Source organism: Xyrauchen texanus, chromosome 11 (genome assembly GCF_025860055.1).
Source record: "Xyrauchen texanus isolate HMW12.3.18 chromosome 11, RBS_HiC_50CHRs, whole genome shotgun sequence".
Taxonomy (NCBI): Eukaryota; Metazoa; Chordata; class Actinopteri; order Cypriniformes; family Catostomidae; genus Xyrauchen; species Xyrauchen texanus.
The window spans coordinates 31,537,496-31,555,958 of NC_068286.1; the positions used below are offsets into that span (position 1 = coordinate 31,537,496).

Genomic DNA, 18,463 nt, shown 5'->3' on the forward strand with positions numbered 1-18,463 from the left:
GAACCGAGGCCCGCTGCGCTGGCACATCAACTGCCTAGAGCTGCTGGCCGTTTTTCTTGCCCTGAAGAAATTTCTTCCGTTGATTCGTGGCAAGCATGTCCTAGTCAGGACTGACAGCACCACGGTGGTGGCCTACATAAACCGCCAAGGCGGAGTACGCTCCCTCCACATGTCACAGCTCGCCCGTCGTCTCCTCCTTTGGAGTCAGCAGCGACTGGAGTCACCGCGCGCCACTCACATCCCCGGCAACCTCAATGTGATAGCGGACGCGCTGTCAAGGCAAAACTTGCCCGGCGGAGAGTGGAGGCTCCACCCCCAATCGGTCCAGCTGATTTGGGACAGGTTCGGCAAGGCCCAGGTAGACCTGTTTGCCTCCCAGGAAACCTCCCACTGTCCGCTCTGGTATGCCCTCACAGAGGCTCCCCTTGGGACAGATGCTCTGGCGCACAGCTGGCCCGCGGGGCTGCGCAAGTATGCTTTCCCCCAGTGAGCCTTCTTGCACAGGTACTATGCAAGGTCAGGGAGGACAAGGAGCAAGTCACAAGTCACTGCGAGGCTGGATCTACCACCGCACTACTGTTCCGCATAAGACCTAAGTATAGGCCATGCGATGTATTTGCCACTCAAAATTTGCCTCCCCTCCCGGGTAGGTGTGGCCTCCGCAGGGTCTTCTCCGCCCTAATAAGGGCTAAGACCCCCTTCCCTCAATGCGTGTAAGGGCCCCGGCCGTAGTTGCTCTATGCGAGAAACATAGAGAGAAAAGAGGCCCAGCCAGGCTGGCCCGTTCCCATGTTGGCGGCCGTCACCTTGTTCCCCCCTCCAGGGTAACGATAAGGAATCCTGATGGCTTAAATGGGGCATTGGGGAAGGGTACGTGCAGCCTGATGCAGTTGGTCGTTCTGCACATAGGAATACCTGCTCGCTCCTGTATCAGCGGATCACGTACACGGCTCAGTTAGGTTAGGTTACGTATGTAACCTCCGTTCCCCGATGGAGGGAATGAGACCTTGTGTCTCCCCTGCCACGTCGCTGAGCCGAGCCCCTGTTGTGGCCGGACCATTTCCGGCTCCTCAGAAAAATCCTGAATGAACTCCTGTATTTGCGCCGCTTAAATACCCGTATGTCCGGGGGCGGGACATGCAAATACTGGTTGCCAACTCTCATTGGCCTTTTTTCATAGTTCAGAGGTGAAAATCGGCACTCAGGAGAGACCCCTAGTGTCGCTTTTCTGACACAACGTCTCGTTCCCTCCATCGGGGAACGGAGGTTACATACGTAACCTAGACGGTATCATGAGTGAACTTGTTTGGTTATCAAGGAAAATGCACAAATAGATTACTGATAATGCTGAAATGTGTATTTTTCAACTCAAACATACAAACTAGCAACAACAACAACTATAAATGCACAGTGTTTTCAAATAAAAATATTTTTCCAAATTTAAATAATATATTTGCATTACTGCAAACTTGTTATTTTCTCAATATTACACCTAAATAAAATAGAACAATAAATAAGAACATACGAATTTTCGTTCATACGAATAAGATATATACTAAGATATATATAAACTGGATATATAAGTGTGGTTCACTCAATCAAACCACTAAAACTGTTGTTGTTGTTGTTGTTGTTGTTGTGTGTATATATATGTATGTATATATATATATATATATATATATATATATATATATATATATATATATATATATATATATATACATACACACACATACACACACACACACACACACACATTTTATTGTTGTTGTAATTTTAATGTTATTTTTCACATAAGATTGATCTTATGATGATCTCATCAATGATGCAAGTTGCATACAGCGGGGGTGAGAGACGAACGTCTCCATGTTAGAGTGCGCATCAGCCGGAAACTTTAAATCTCTTTAAAGTGGAACTTTAAATCTCTCCCGGTTTCGACTCCCGCTCAGATTGGGTCTCTTCCGCGACTGGTTGAAGCAGCTCTGACCACAAAGAGAATGACAGTTTTGGAGTTTGAGCTTATTTACATGCCAAGCTCCCGTACTATATTAACTTTAATTATTGATGAATTAAAGACATATCGCCAAGCTGTGATCTGTGTTTCTGTGTTATTTATTCTGGCCACCAGTTTAGTGTTGGTCTGCTTGGCGTCCATCTTCACCTGATTTCCACGCTGAACACCGGAAACTCACATGACTACACGTGCCACTCCCTAAACTGAGACTGACTGGTCATCTTTTTATTAGCCGTGTAGAAAATGGGCAAACAGCTCTCAGACAGAATGGGCTGTCACGTTCACACATGCACTTATTTATTTAATAAAATCGCAGCATCTGCCGTCTTATATAGCACAGGTTGCCATCGCGATTGAGATTGCGATATGATTAATCGTGCAGCATTCATTTTGCATTCAGCATCCAAAATCTAATCGACATTAACAAGTGTTAATGTCAAGCCCTGATTAAATATTGTATTCAACATTCTCCGATAACAATTTTAACTTCCACTGTATAGCTTATTATAAGTAAATGTAAATGGTTTTAAAGGAGTTTTAGAAATTATTTAGGAAAACAAGCAAAAAAACATATTTTGTTCCAGTGTATAATGGGCTAAGACTACACTCTCTCACCATTATGTTCTCTTCAATCCATCTTTAACTCACAAAAACATAACTTTCTCTTCTTAATAGAGCTGCGTATCGCCGATATTCGGCATGATAAGATACACACAGTGAACGTGACACATATATTATGATTCACTACGTCGCAAGCATCACGTTATAATCTAGCTGCAGAAAACACATGCGAGTGATGATCATCCCTACGCCAGAGTGTGCATCAGCCAGGAGAAGATTCAGTCTCTTCTCCGGTCACTTCATGCAACTCATTGACAGAGAAATGCCAGTTTCAGAGTTTATTTTCATAACCCGCTTCCTTAATATTTTAACTTTAATTAAGAATGCTTTAAAGATATAATTCGGGGGCATTTCATTGATTATCTTGTTTTCATAATCGTTGGAAGCCAAAATTGTAATTGAATTTATTTTAATTCTATTAATCGTGCAGCCCTACAATATGGACCCTTCCTCCCTCCCTCCCTCCAGTCTGGTTGGGACCCCCTGGCCTGGGACAAAAGGTCCACTTGTTCCTCTTTATTGGCAGCCACGGAATCACGGAAGTGAACTCTGTGTTATTTGCATATAGCGCAGGAACTGAAGATTGGTTTATATCTGTTTGGCGACGACACATTGATGTGACCAAGTGTAAATGGAATGTGGGTATTCCATTGAAAATCAGTCCGATCAGTAAAAAAGCATAGTGTAAATATCCCCTAAGATTCAGATGTTCTTTGTTTGCAAGTGTTTCTTTAATCTCCATCTCAGTGTACACTACAGTCATTGAAGCGCCTTTGATGTGACACTTCCTGTAGTGTGTCTGTATTGTGTTTTAGGGTTGAAGTCTCAGTTCAGGTCTGTTTTAGGACCCGTTGAGCTCATCTTTCATCTGTCGTGTTCCTGCAGGTAAAGTGGCCGTGAAGAAAGAAGACCTGCAGAAATACCACGGTAAAGACCACTGGTTCCCACTGCAGCCCGTCAGTGCCGACTCAGAGGTGCAGGTGTGTGTGTTTGTATTTACATCAGTACAAAACCGCTGCCTTTCTGTCTGTGTGTGTGCCGTTTGGGTACAGTAAATCTCAACACAAACAGAGCGTTTATCAGTGTTTCCAACAGAATTCAGCTTTTGCAGTGGGGGAAAATGATAAAAATGGGTAATTATATTATATACATTTTTATATTTTATTATTTATTTTATTTATATGATATATTATTAACATTTCAATGTTTAAATTTATATATCAAAAAATGTATTGCAAAAGTTTAAAAAATATTATATAATTGTAATATAATACTAAATTAATAATCAGGGCCTGAAATTCATTAAAAAAATATTTTTATCATTAAAATATACTAAATTGTATTTTGGTATAATTTGTTGTAATTTGGAATTAAAATTGTAAGACTAAGACTTCTGAAATTTTACATCAATCTCACCTAAATCTCACAGGGGGCTACTCTTCTCAATTCTTACCTGTTGTTTAATTCAGCACTCGGACACTTCACTGTGTGTGCATCACTCCGCTTTTGTTCTTGCCTTTCTAAACTAAAGTGTAAGAGCAGTGCAGATCGGTTTAAAGCTATGGTTTGTCTTTTCTTTTTGACATTACATAAGTTAGCCAGCAGTTGGTGGTAAAAGATCATTTTTGTGTGTAATATGAGCCTGTTATGTGATGTGAAATGAATCGGTGTCAGCTGTTTACATATAACAGATTGGTGTCAGCTGTTTACATATAACAGCTCTTCGTGATCGCTTACTACACTTACTACACCACACTACTAAAGCTATGAAATAGCTTTAAACAGCTTTAAACAAACAACTTGAGCATTAAGGCTCATCACAGCTGAGAGACACAACAGACTGATCTCTCTCTCTCTCTCTCTCTCTCTCTCTCTCTCTCTCTCTCACTCACTCACTCACTCACTCACTCACACACACATGCACACGCACACACACACACACACACATCCATTCTTGTTTATCCAATAACTTGTACGTTACAGCACAAGCCTTGATACTATTTCTGAAGTGACATTTTTGAATTACTAACGGAGGCTTGAATGCATTTGGTTTGAACCAGCAATGGCAGATTCTGATCCATCGTGTAAGAAAGAAGTTCCATGCACAAATATTTTTTTATGACCGTACTCATAATGCGTGCGGTCTCGTGCCTGCGTCTGAATCACAGCAGTGCTGATGTAGGGCCATATCACACTCTTGCTCGTGTGATATTGTTTAAGTATACAGTCTGCATTATGTCCCTTCTCTTCGGTCAATTGTTTCTCAGCAAGACGTGATGCAATCATGTGCTGACTTACATTTATGTTGTTGTTCCTGGCAGATACCTTTAACAAATACTTCAACAGGTAGCTAAAGGGCAGATCACCCAAAAATGAAATCTCTGTCATTATTCACCCTCAAGTCTGTATGAATTTGCCTCTTCTGTGGAACACAGGAGATGTTAGGCAGTATGTCTCAGTCGCCATTCACTGTCACTGCATCTAACTTTCCATACAATTAAACTAACATTCTTCCTAACATCTCCTTTTAAGTTCCACGGAAGAGAGAATGTTCTAAGGTTTGCAACAACACAAGGGTGAGTAAGTGATGACAAAATGTTCATTTTTGAGTGAACTATCATTTAAAGAATACAAGTCAGTACTCAACAGGTACATTAAAAATGTGTTTAATGTTGAAAAAATAAAATCCTGAGAGATCCTTGCTTATATATCCTGATATATATACAGGGTCTGTTCCAAAACGTAGAGAGCTGTCTCACTGTCTCCTGTCGACACAGGTAGCTGTGTTCTATGGCAGCATCCTTACTGAAATGATGCCTCAAAAGAGTGATTTGGAACGCTCTGCATAGGCGGAAGCTCCACACATAATTCAAATAGTGCTCCTCACACGCAGCTGATTTCAATACAGGTGATGCAAGAGAAACTAAATGATCCTCTAATGAGCATAAATACATGCACATTTTGGGTAAATTAGCCTGTTTTGCTTCATATTAAACTGTTATTTATCTATACTTCTCAGTATTGAATGGATTATAAGTATTTTTATAATCAAAATTTCTCTCGCTTCGTCCGCCATCTTGGATTTATTTTTCCGCCAAGTTCATCACAGTGCATTCTGGGATCGCCTTCCCATCGGGAGTGTGCCTATGATGTCTGAAAATGCTGCCTCCAGAGGACACTCACAGGGTTTTGGCACAGACCCAACGTATGTTATTTTTGCATACATGTGGTGTTAGTTGGTTCTAAATTTTATTGTAAATTTAGAATACATTTTAGTGCAAACTTATTGGTGAAGGATTATTCTGCATGAAAATGTTGGTATGCAGATTTTACACACAAATATGTGCTTACGCACAGTTAGCGGATGAAACATGAGACCCATTGCAAGTAGCAGAAATGCTTTATTCACATCGCATTTGTCACCCATGTTTAATTTATTCCTCAGCTGAAAATGTCTGATAATAGTTACTGAGAAAAAAACTGTGTGCAGCTGGTCATGTGATGTCAGCATGGCTAAATTAGCTTTTATTAGGCTTCTAATATGACATGAGCCTTTATCTTACGTGAATGGACATCATTTCTCAAGATTTCTCAAAAGTACTATTCATTTCAAACCTTTTTTTACAGTGTTGTTTTTTTATTCTCTAAGTGTTTACAATATATGAGAGAATGTTCACTTTAAACATACAGCATTTTAGCCAGTATATAGTACATAGTGGAACTTTCTGGATTCATTGCAGTTTAATCATTTACTGTATTTGCTAGACTCTCTGGAAATCAGGTGAGACAGTCGTCTGCAGAAACATCTGTGTGCACATGGAGCTTATGTATTCTCTCTACATCAGATACACACATAAAACCAGACACATTCATTCACACAGTGAGAAAGGAAGGATGTGTGTGTGTGTGTGTGTGTGTGTGTGTGTGTGTGTATAATGAAGAGCACAGAGTATCTCTCATAGAGCGCTCATTGTTGTTGTGTGTGTGAGCGGTTCATGTTTTTCACAAAGGTCATTTGCATATTGATGATGTCAGGAGTCAAACAGAGAAACATTGTTTCAACTCAGAGGATCATTTGATTGCTCAGAGGTTTGTCTTTCATAGCTCACAAGAGTAAATGGAGATCTTGGTTGTGTTTCATTTGAGCAACTTTGTCGCGGATGTTTCTCCCAAAATTTCTTGCAATAAATTCAGACACTTCATAACATGCAGGATGTGAATTGTAAATATCTACAATTCAGTTTATACTAGTGAAAATGCTAATCCTTAATTTGGTTTGTGCTAATTCTTGAAATAAAAAATAGAATTTAATCTAGTAAAAACAAAATTATAATTGACCCTTCTGTAAGGCCCGCCTAAAAAGTGCTTCTGACCCATCCTGTTTTAGCAACTGTTGCCCTGCTGCCATTACTCTGACATGTGTTTGCTATTTTCCTATGACAGCTTATGGAAGTAATGTTTGTTTGAGTACTTTTAAGCAGGATTTTATCAAAATAATAAAAAAACACATTGTTGCTGGGTCATTTGTAATAGCCATAGAGCATAAACATGAGATCACACACCGCTTGCTTTGTTTATCAGTCATTCTTTTTCTTTTTTCTTTTTTTAAAGTAAAGAGAAAGAGAAAGGTTTCTGCACACTGCCTAACAACTCCTAACAGAGGAAAGTAGAAAGTTCTGACAGTCAAGTAGCACAACACACACAGAATGATCTGAAGACAAAAGATCTGACGATGCACCTGTGTCGCATCTATTTATAGCCCTTCTACAGGTGCATCCAATGATGTCACCAGCAGAGGCTATAAACTCTTGTCAATTTCATTGCACACATATTCACAGCTGTCACACCTAAAGTTGTTCCCAAAGCGCTAAATCAGCGCAGCATCAAAGTGTAGCTTTTTGATAGGGAACGACTCTCACATAACACGCCGAAGCAGCATGTGAGCAGAACTGAATCAGTGCGTCGCGACAATGTTGCTGCAAACAACGCAGGTGCTTTTTCACAAGCAGCACTTCTGCTGCAGAAACAGCTGTACTCTACACAGAAAACAAAGTTATAAAATGGTTATCAGGAGTGAGCTACTGTTAAGTGTTACAAATGTAATCGTCATGAAATCGTATTGACATGATGCTGATGTAATCTAATGCAGTATTGTAGAATTATTTCATGTAGTTACAGCCAACACGATGAGCTCTGCTAGTTTTTAAACATCATTATTTAGTGGAAGGGGGAGGACGTGGAGCCTGAACTAGAGAAGACGGTTTGATCACTCGGTTTGCCGCAGTCACACTTAGTAATATAGCCAGAAATAAGTAATTATGCACAACCGTTGAATAGCTATATCTCTTTGTTCAAACAACATCCAAAACTTTTGGGTGTTGAGTACTTTCCTCACAAAAAGATGCTTCCAATATGTTAACCAGCATCCAGGTACAGCACCCCACGTTTTTCCTTTGTTAATTAATCCTTATACTGTAAAAAGTTTAGCATAATATAGCACTTCAATACAAGTGTCTTTCAGTACAAAACTGAGGTAAGTTTTGAATTGACAGACCACACGTGCTGTCACGTTCATTTGTTTGCCTCAGCTGTTAGCGCTGGGCTGTGTTTGTGTCTTGCTGTTAACATTTAAACCTGCTCTCTAGGTAATAATATATAGGGCATCTTTATTTTGTTTATGGCTATGACTTATAGTATACTGTAGTTTTAAATTATAAATCCCTGTGTCTGCTTAAACCAAATAATTTAAATAATTACATTTATTTTTTTGTGTCATTTAATTTGTATTTATTATTTTATTTTGTTTTCCTACGAGCTGTAATTAATACAGAAACACACTAGATTATAAATACATGCTTATTCTGTGCAAAATCAGTTTTATTGTGTCAACTCATCTTCACGATGTCCATCAACATTGCACTGGTACTTTAATTCAGCATGAACAGCGCAGCAAAAATAGACTTGACACTGAAACTCCCACTGCAATGCCACTCGCGCCTCTCCAACGTGCTGTAACGTTTCCTATGTGAATGCTCTAACCAGTTAACATGTGCGGCAAAGAAAATATGCGCTGCTTATGCTCTGATTCCGAGTCCAGTGTTAAAGATGTGTAAGACTTCTGCAAAAGTCTCTATTTGTGCTTGAAGAGATATCTCCCTGCGACTGTTTGCTGTGTGTTACTGTCAAGTGTGTCTCATCTATGAATCATCGATGTTTCAAACCAGCGCGGATCTCTCTGGACTCGCTCTCTTCTCTCTCACTTCACTCATTTTGCTTTCTCTCTCTCTCTCTCTCTCTCTCTCTCTCTCTCTCTCTTTGGGTGTAACCATGGTAACACTGTTCTCTTTTCCACAGGGGAAGGTTCACCTGGAGCTACGTCTCAGTGAGGTTATCACTGACAGCGGAGCAATCTGCCACAAGCTGGCAACACGGTGAGGCAACCAATCACAAGTTTCACACAACCATCTCTCAGCCAATAGCAGCTCTCAAGCGGCAGGCCTCGTTTCAGTTCAGCAGATCTACATATTAAAAAATTACCTCAATATTGAGCACTCTTGTGTTTTCAGAGAGTTTAAGATGTTTTTTTTGTCGTTGTAGGAAATCAGTTTTAGGACCACTCTAAACACTGTTCATAGCGCAATACCACCATCATAAACGTATGGAGAATTCTGGAGCTCTGGAAAGGATGATTGGTGATAAATTATCTGAGACAGGATAAAATAAGAATTTATTGATCGCTGAGTGGAAATTGAGCAGAAGACATGGGTTGTGTGTGCATGTGGCATTTGATGAAATTACAGGAACATCATCCTTTCCATGAACTTTGTGAAACTTTCATTGATGATATTTCAGAACATAATGACTGTAGCTTTTTTTGACATTGACATTGAAAATCACTGGTGTGGTGCTTTGATTTGCAGCTGACACTTAATTTAAAGAGACACACGTGATTTAACACTCAGACTTAAGAGTAAATACACACACTGCCATCTGAGATCACATGCATGTCTTTACATGTGCTGTCACATCATCAATGAGTCTATGTCTGGACAGATTCCCTCACTAGAGCACTCTGGGTAATGAGCCTATATCAGCGCTCTCATTCACATGATATTTATGCAGCTTCCATTTTAAGACACAGTGAGGATGCCACACACACGCAGACACTGATTACATCAGCACATCTCATTCAACATTGATCCATTCAGTAAATGAGTTTCACTGCAGTACCGCTGCTGTGATTCTGTGATGTTTGACAATACAAGACTTTACAATGGATTATAGCAAGAAATGAGTGCATTCCACATTAATTATATTATTATTATTATTATTGATGTGCAGCATATCATAGTCAATTAGTATTAGTGTTTGTTTGTTTTAAACGTTTTAAAGAAATGTTTCGAAATGAATACAAGCTAAGTTCAGTTGACTCAATCAACTATAACAACTACGTCCCTCAATTATAAATAAACACAGTTAGAGGAATGCACTTAGAATGAGAGTGAATGGGGCCAGTGCATAAACATTAAAGGGATATGCCGGGTTCAATACAAGTTAAGCTCAACAGCATTTGTGACATAATATTGATTACCACATAAAATAATTTAGACTTTTCCCTCCTTTTCTTTAAAAAAGCAAAATCGAGGTTACAATGAGGTACTTACAATGAAAGTGAATTTGGCCAACTTTTGAGGGTTTAAAGGCAGAAATGTGAAGCTTATAATTTTATAAAAGCACTTACAATAATTCTTCTGTTAAAACTTGTGTATTATTTGAGCTGTAAAGTTGTTTAAATTGGCATTTTTACAGTCATTTGATGACATGTATCTTCATGGCAGCGAAGTTGTTAAATTGGCATAAACTTTGCACAGAAAAGGTTAGTAAGTGATTTTATCACACTAAAATCATGTTTACACACATATTGTTTACATCTTGTGGTACTTTTAGTATTTCAATGTTTACAGATTGGCCCTATTCACTTTCATTGGGAGTGCCTCACTGTAACCCAGATTTTAAAAAATATATATTTTTTAAAGAAAAGTAGGGGCGAGTCAAAAATTATTTTTGAGGTAACAGGGCTCCAGACTAACATTTGCGAGCGGCACCAAGTTCTACAGTTGGTGGCACCAGCACCTTATTTGGTAGCACTGGTGGGGGTGGGGTTCTGTAGCCTATAAAATGTTAAGTTTAAAGACAGAAAATAATAATAAAAGGGATATTATTATTATTATTATTATTATTATATTTCAAAAATAAGTCTAATTACCAATAATATTGAATATTTTGCTGAACTGAAATGCTCATTCGACAGTAAGGCATTGATTTTGAGTTGGGATGCAGATGTAAATTTACTGGTATTAAGAACAAGAAGGTTATCTATAACATCGATAAAAGTAAAAAGTTAACACCAAATTTATGTAGGGCTAAATTATTCTGACAGTGCAACTAAACTGGGACTCCTTTCATCAGGTTTTTGTTGATTCTTGGAAATTTGAAGGCAAACAAAACCAATGATATTTTTCTACAATCATAGAGCAATTGAACAGAACACATTTTTACTAACTTTTTCCATAATTCACAAAGGTCCAGGCTTTAAAGCCCTTGATTATATTTTGCATTTGCCATATGAAACTACTCACTGAAGGTTTTCATAGAGGTTCCCACCTGAGAATTCTGTGACGAATTCAAATGTTTTCCCCGAATTACTCAAAGCTTCAATGTTTCTCGCAGGCAGCACTGTAATGATCAGCGGTGTGTCGAGAGCTCGAGACCGGTTAGGCAAGTAAACGCAGCTTTTCCGTGCTTTGATTTGAGGAATATTGAAAGCAAATTATATCAGAGCTTATGTTTTTCCCAATTCAAACATCCAAAAAAATGTGTGCCATTTTCAAAAGTACAAACTGTTGTCAGTTTTTTCTATTTTACATTTATTGTCAAATGTTTGATGTCCGTAACATTTTAGATCGGAGATTTCAGTGTTTACGTACTGTTTTTTAAAAAGACAAATCAGACAAAACAAAAAATAGATTAATAAAAAGAGTCATCATATTGGCTATCATGCACAATAAAATGTTTTGAATAAAAAATAAATTAAATATTAATGATAAATTCAAATCAATACATTAAATGTTCATCTTTCTATAAAATGTGCTGAACTGTGATGTCAATAATTTTTAAAGACCAGGGAGAGGAAGCATTTGCTATCTCTGAAAGGAGGGTGTGTAATTTAAGATTCTTTAAAATTTACAACTGTGGAATGAATGGTCATGTATGGTTATCTTTGCCACTTTTATTGATATAGATATTTAAGGAAGGACAGAAAATGATGTTGAGGAGAGGGGCAATTCGGATCATACTTGAACTTGTGTTGCCTGTATGAGCACCACAACTCTGACCATTTACAGTATGAGTTAAATTAGTGTCTGAGAGCTGCTTTTGACACATGGAATAGGTTGTATCACTCTAAACACAAACATCAGTGTCTCAGTCAGTTAGCCCCATGCTGAGTGTCATGGCTGGTGTATTTATGGGTGACCGTGGTGACCAGGACAGCACAGGGTTATATAAACAGGCTGAACTCACAGGAAATGCCCTGAAGGATCGACGGGTATTAGAGATGCTGTAAATCCTGTTCATTCATTATCAGCATTAAACCCACATCCACATTCAGAGTACTGATTTATCTACAGATGATAATAAAAACTGTCCTGTATGTTTTATTTACATACAGACTGATGTGATGCGAATCTGGTTTGCTGACTCTGAATCACTATGTGTGTGAATAAGTTCTGAATGCTGGGATTTGAGTTAATGTGTGTTCGGAGTGAACATCTGAACCAGTCTCTCAGGACAGTGTTTGTGTCATTCAGCTGGCGATTTTAATAATCCTGTCAGAACTCAGCATTAGCTCAACTTTGATTGGCAAACTAATAATGTGTGTATAGCTCCACATGTAGATCACATTTTTATTCATTTAAATTAAAGCCAAGGGAAATTTTGACTATAAATATACTATTTCATTCAATACTGAAACGTATCAATTTTAAATATTTCAATTTGATTAAAAATATACTATTTGACCCAATATTCGTGTGTTAGTGGAGTCTCTTGTGTGCCTCGCTTGACGGTGAGGATGTTGCCTTAAAAGGTAGCTGCCTATTAAGGCAGTAGACAGCAAGACAGCTCACTAGGTTTTGAACTGAGCCAAATTCACAAATTGTAATTTTTAGGATGAAAGTAAGCCCCAAAGATTGTAGATTTTAACTGAAGAACAATAAAAACAGCTAAACTCTTCAAAACACTTTCAATAACATTGTGAATGGTTTAGTACTGTAAATGCAGACTTGATCTTTTATGTTGTGTTTCTGTGTTAAACTTATATTGTTTTTTCCATTCACAGTGTTTTGGAGTGTCAGGATCTGCCGATAGTGAACGGTCAGTGTGACCCATACGCTGCTGTGTCATTACTGGGTCCCTCCAGGTAAGATCAGACCTCACATACCTGAAAACATCTCTGCTCATCCAATTTTGGATGAAGACTTATCACTTTGTTTGTCCTCTAAAAACAAATGTGTGCTTCTTACAGTTCACATATTGTCTAAATACTTCTCCACTGAATCATAATACATGTGGAAGTCAGTATTTTTCTAACCTAACATACACATCAACATTACAATGGGAACTATTTATTGAACCATTTGTTTATGGCAGCATCCAATACTCACTGCCACTGTTGATTTTATTGGTATAATGCTTTTTACAGTGCATATTGTTGTAAAGCCTCTTTACAGAAAATCTGGATCAATGGATTGATCAAATAACCAACGATGCGATGTCATATGTTCAACGCGTAAACATCGATTTATATTTTTAAGATGCGCCTTTATTTTGACATTCTCATGCCAGCCACGTCCGTATGCTTTTTCATCAGAAGGTGCGGCAACCTTATGATATTCATCTTACTTTATAAGTGCTGAATATGCTTCTTTTGTGGGGCACGGATGTGCGCAGGGTGATCGAAGCCTGAAGTTGCGCTCTGCTCTATTTCTGCGTGGCCTTCAACCACACATCCCTCAAAATGCAAGCTCCAGTGGCAGGATAGTGCAGATCCGATAACGTGCGCAACTAAATCAGCTTCCCTCGAGACCGTGGCACATGCAACATATTTGAATTCTAAATGAGAATTTTCTATTTTAAAGAGCTTTAAAAGAGGGAAAGAGAAAACACCTGCTCTGCACCTTTGCTACTGATGCCATTATCAAAAAATCACACCAAAGATTGTTTGTGTTGAGGAAACTTAATTCTTTTGATGTACAGAGACCCATTCTTAGGTCTTTTTATGATTAATTTGTTGAAAGTATCCTGTCGTTTTCTTTCTTATGTTGTTTTTCTTCATTGTCTATGAAGAACAAAAATCGTCTGCAGGGTATTGTAAACTTGTGCTCAAATATTATGTGTATTTCTTTACGTAGTTTAACATTTTACTATGAACAGCAAGTTTTGAGGATGGCACAGAAAATAATGGGAGATAGCACATACCCTTTGAACCATCATTTCGAGTGGTTGCCCCTTGGGCGGCGTTTAAGGACAGTCAGGTGTCTCACAAACCGTTACAAATTTACTTTTGTGCCTAAGGCAATTAGTTTATGTAACAAACATAACTGACTATTTTGTTATTAAATTATTTATTTGTAGTTATTATACATTTAAAAACTATTTTATTTATTTTTATTTTGTTTTAAATATATTTTGTTTTGGATTTTTTATTTTATTTATTTATTTATTTATTTATTTTTTTGTTTTTTGTTGAATGTGTATTCAGTTTTGTCTGTATATGTGAAGCACCAGGACAGTCTGAATGAATTGCCACATGGGGATTAATAAAGCTCTAAACTAAAAACTAATACAAGACTTTTCACATCTTCACATCAACACACTTACTAACATTTATCACAGTAAACTGTAAAAGAGTTTTTCAATACAACTGTGGAGGTTGTAGCCAAGAAAAAAAACACAGACAGCACATGCACTGCGGTTGGAAACAAGTCGTGGTTATGTAAGTATTTTGGATTGAAAGACTTGCTTTACTGTTGTAAAGATGACAAATAGTCATTGTAGTGTTTACCTCATTCCTCAAGGCAATGAGCTGTCATCAAACGATTGATGATCACTTGTGTGTGTGTGTGAGTGACTTTATATTTTATATTATTTATTCATCTGTATATTTGTTTTAACAACCGAAGTACCTCATTGTATTGTGGATTTTCCAGTGTGGATACTGGATTTGCACTTTTTAGAGCTAAAAAAATATATTTAAAAGATATTATGGTTGCATTTGTGAGATAATAAATGTTATTAATTGTGTAAAACATGCACATAATATCAATGCACATAATATCAATCACAGGCCCCTGAATCAAATTGAAATCGCATCATGGCAGACTATGAGGTATTGGCAAACAAATCTGATCGCTGGCTAAGAGAATCAATATGAGATTTTGCGATTTACACCCCTAATCATAATATAACATATAACACATCTTAACATAACATTACATATAACAACATAACATGACATCACACAACATAACATTATGTCTTACATAATGAATCATAACATAACAACATGTCATAGCATATCATAACATAGCATATAACACAATGAATCATAACATAACATAACATGTAACATTATGTACCATAATAACATAATGTAATACAACATTATTACATAACATACAACTTAACATATCATAACATTAACTGTCATCACATAACATATAAAAAAAACATATAAATACATACTGTAACATATTATAACATAACAGCATAACGAAACATTACATTTCATTATACAAAACAGCATTGCATATCATCACATAACTTAACATAAAGCATCATTTTCCATAACAACAAAACATGTACTGTGTCATTACATATCATAACATTACATCATTACACAACATAGCCTAACATAATGAATCATAACATTACAGCATGTCATAAAGTATATAACATAGTATATACATAGTATACTTAACAGATCTTGATATAACGTGTCATGACATAACATAGCGTATAACAGTGTATCATAACACAACAACAAAATATATTAAAACATATAACATAACATTAAATATAGCAACATAAAGTACCATAATATAATATATAACATAACAACATAATATTTAAAAACATAACGTAACATTACATGTACTGTAACATAACAACATAGCATATCATCAAATAACATAACATACTGTATCATAACACAACAATAATACATACAACATCACATATTATAACAGCATCATTACATAACATACAACATAATGTGTCATAACATAAAATATCATAACATGATATAATATAGCAAAACAACATAACTTAATTCTGTCCATCTCTCTAATAATTTCTCTCTCACCTCTCACAGGTCTGAGGCCAAGAAGACAAAAGTCAAACGTAAAAACAACAACCCTCAGTTTGATGAGATCTTCTTCTTTGAGGTGAGAAGTTCATCAAGAGCTCATTCTCCTGTCCGATGATAAAGATACGGCTGTTAATATAACCAACTTCTGACATGACATGTGTTGACAGTCATCATTCAAATGACTCTTAGACATTTATTAAAATCATTAAAAAAGCTAAATCTTTGAAGGTTTTCTAGAAATACAAAAAAGGTACTTTTACAATCTGTAAAAATCTCGTACAGATGGAGATATAGCAGTGCCATCTCACAATTTATCAGTGCAAAATTTAAGTCGAAGATTTGTCATGAAATTCTTTTATTTAGAAGTGCACTGCATAGGCCGCTTTCAGGGACTAATATGAAAATAAAAGCCATCATATCTGATGTTCAAGGTGTTTAGAGTTTTATAATACTCATAGCTTGTGGTTTCTCACTTTAAGACTTTACACATCCGCCAATTGTCACACAACACACACCACACACACACAAAAACAGCATTCACTTCAAAATGATGCTCAACTTTACTGTAAATGAAGCAGAACTACCAGAAGTCACGTGGTTTACCAATAATAACATTGTTTAACAATTACAATATAGTTTTTTTTTCCTTCCCTTTTTCTCCCCAATTTGGAATGCCCAATTCCCAATGCGCTCTAAGTCCTTATGGTGGCGTAGTGACTCAATCCCTGTGGTGAAGGACAATTCTCAGTTGCCTCCACGTCTGAGACGTCAACCCGCCTATCTTATCACGTGACTTGTTCAGCACGTTACCGCGGAGACATAGTGCATTTGGAGGCTTCACGCCATCCACCGCATCATCCACGCACAACTTACGACACGCCCCACCGAGATCTAACCACATTATAGCGACCCAGATGAGGTTACCTATGTGATTCTACTTTCCCTAGCATCCGGGCCAATTTGTTTGCTTAGGAGACCTTGCTGGAGCACGCCATGGATTCGAACTTGCGAACTCCAGGGGTGGTAGTCAGTGTCTTTACTCGCTGAGCTACCCAGGCCCCCCAACAATTACAATATTGTTGATAATTTGAGCGTTAGTACTTTGTTTGGGGTCGTCGAATGTCAGCAGTACTTTGTGGTGTACCGCCGCAGTAAATGTGAGAGAAACACACCCTAATACTCGCTACTGCTCAGTGAACTGTTGATTTCCCAGAATGTCCTGTTGTGGTTGTGTTGATGTTTCACAGTTGTGTGTGTGTGTGTGTGTGTGTGTGTGCGTGTGTGTGTGTGTGTGTTTGTGTGTGTGTGTTGAGGGGGGCTGTTTTGCTGCTCATGTTTATGTGTAAACAAGATGATAACAGTAAATGTTTTTAGACATGACAGCTGCTTTATCATTTTCCTCTCCTACTCCTGTGACACAGAGACACACACACTCACAGGCAAACTTAGTTTACTTAGCTATGTAAATAGATACATACCTTAGAGTTCTATTTTTTTATGTGTAGACTAACCCAAGTATATATACTATTTTATATATATATATATATATATATATATATATATATATATATATATATATATATATATATATATATATATATACTTTATATGTATAATAACACAACAACAATTCGGAAGAGTTGAGACAGTATGGAAAATTCTAATAAAAACAAAAAGAAGTAAATTGTTATCCCTTTGTGCTATATTGAAAGTACTACAACAATGCATTATTTAATGTTTTACCTTGAAAATTATTATTATTATTATTATTTGAAAATATTCATTAATTTCAATCAAATGATTGCAAAATGCTTTTTTGGGACTTTTTTGTGTAAATTCACAATTTTTTTATAATAACACTTATTAAGTATTAGGGCACCGAAGACACATATTTGTTAAGCAAGTAGAATTTTTTCTCATTCATCCATTATGCAGGTCTTCAGCTGTGTAATTGTATTAATCTTATCGTTCTGATTCAAATCTGTTTCTGCGCATTCACACAGGTGACCAAACCACTCAGTTACACCAAACGACAGTTTGACGTGGAAGAAGACGATGTTGATAAACTTGCTCTCAAGTGAGTGTGTACCTGGTACATTTTAACCATCATATCCTTACACACATATAAATTGAAACCGTTGTAAAGCAATAGTTCACCCTAAAATGATCAATTCTGTCATCATTTATTCACTTTCATCTTGTTTCAAACCCGTTTGACTTTTTCTCCAATCATTATAAAAACATCAAAATAAAAAAAAAAAAACATTATACGGGTAAAGCTTAGAGTCTGCGTACAGGACTCGTGACACAAATTCCGTCATCAGCAGAATGCTCGAGCATTGAACTCCTGCAGCAAGATTTTTCAAACCGCTCAACTGTGAACACGCAGAATGCGCATG

At 37.2% G+C, this 18,463-nt stretch overlaps 1 protein-coding gene across 2 annotated transcripts in view; it reads left to right on the plus strand.

The window, feature by feature from the left end:
• LOC127651443 (ras GTPase-activating protein 3-like) overlaps positions 1-18,463 on the plus strand; it is a 102,565-nt gene that overhangs the window by 39,821 nt on the left and 44,281 nt on the right. For both annotated transcript variants that reach the window (XM_052137266.1, XM_052137267.1), the window contains exons 4-8: positions 3,521-3,615; positions 8,990-9,066; positions 13,035-13,115; positions 16,068-16,140; positions 18,068-18,141. In XM_052137266.1, the coding sequence (XP_051993226.1) occupies positions 3,521-3,615; positions 8,990-9,066; positions 13,035-13,115; positions 16,068-16,140; positions 18,068-18,141 (400 nt within the window). The remainder of the gene's footprint in view (positions 1-3,520; positions 3,616-8,989; positions 9,067-13,034; positions 13,116-16,067; positions 16,141-18,067; positions 18,142-18,463) is intronic.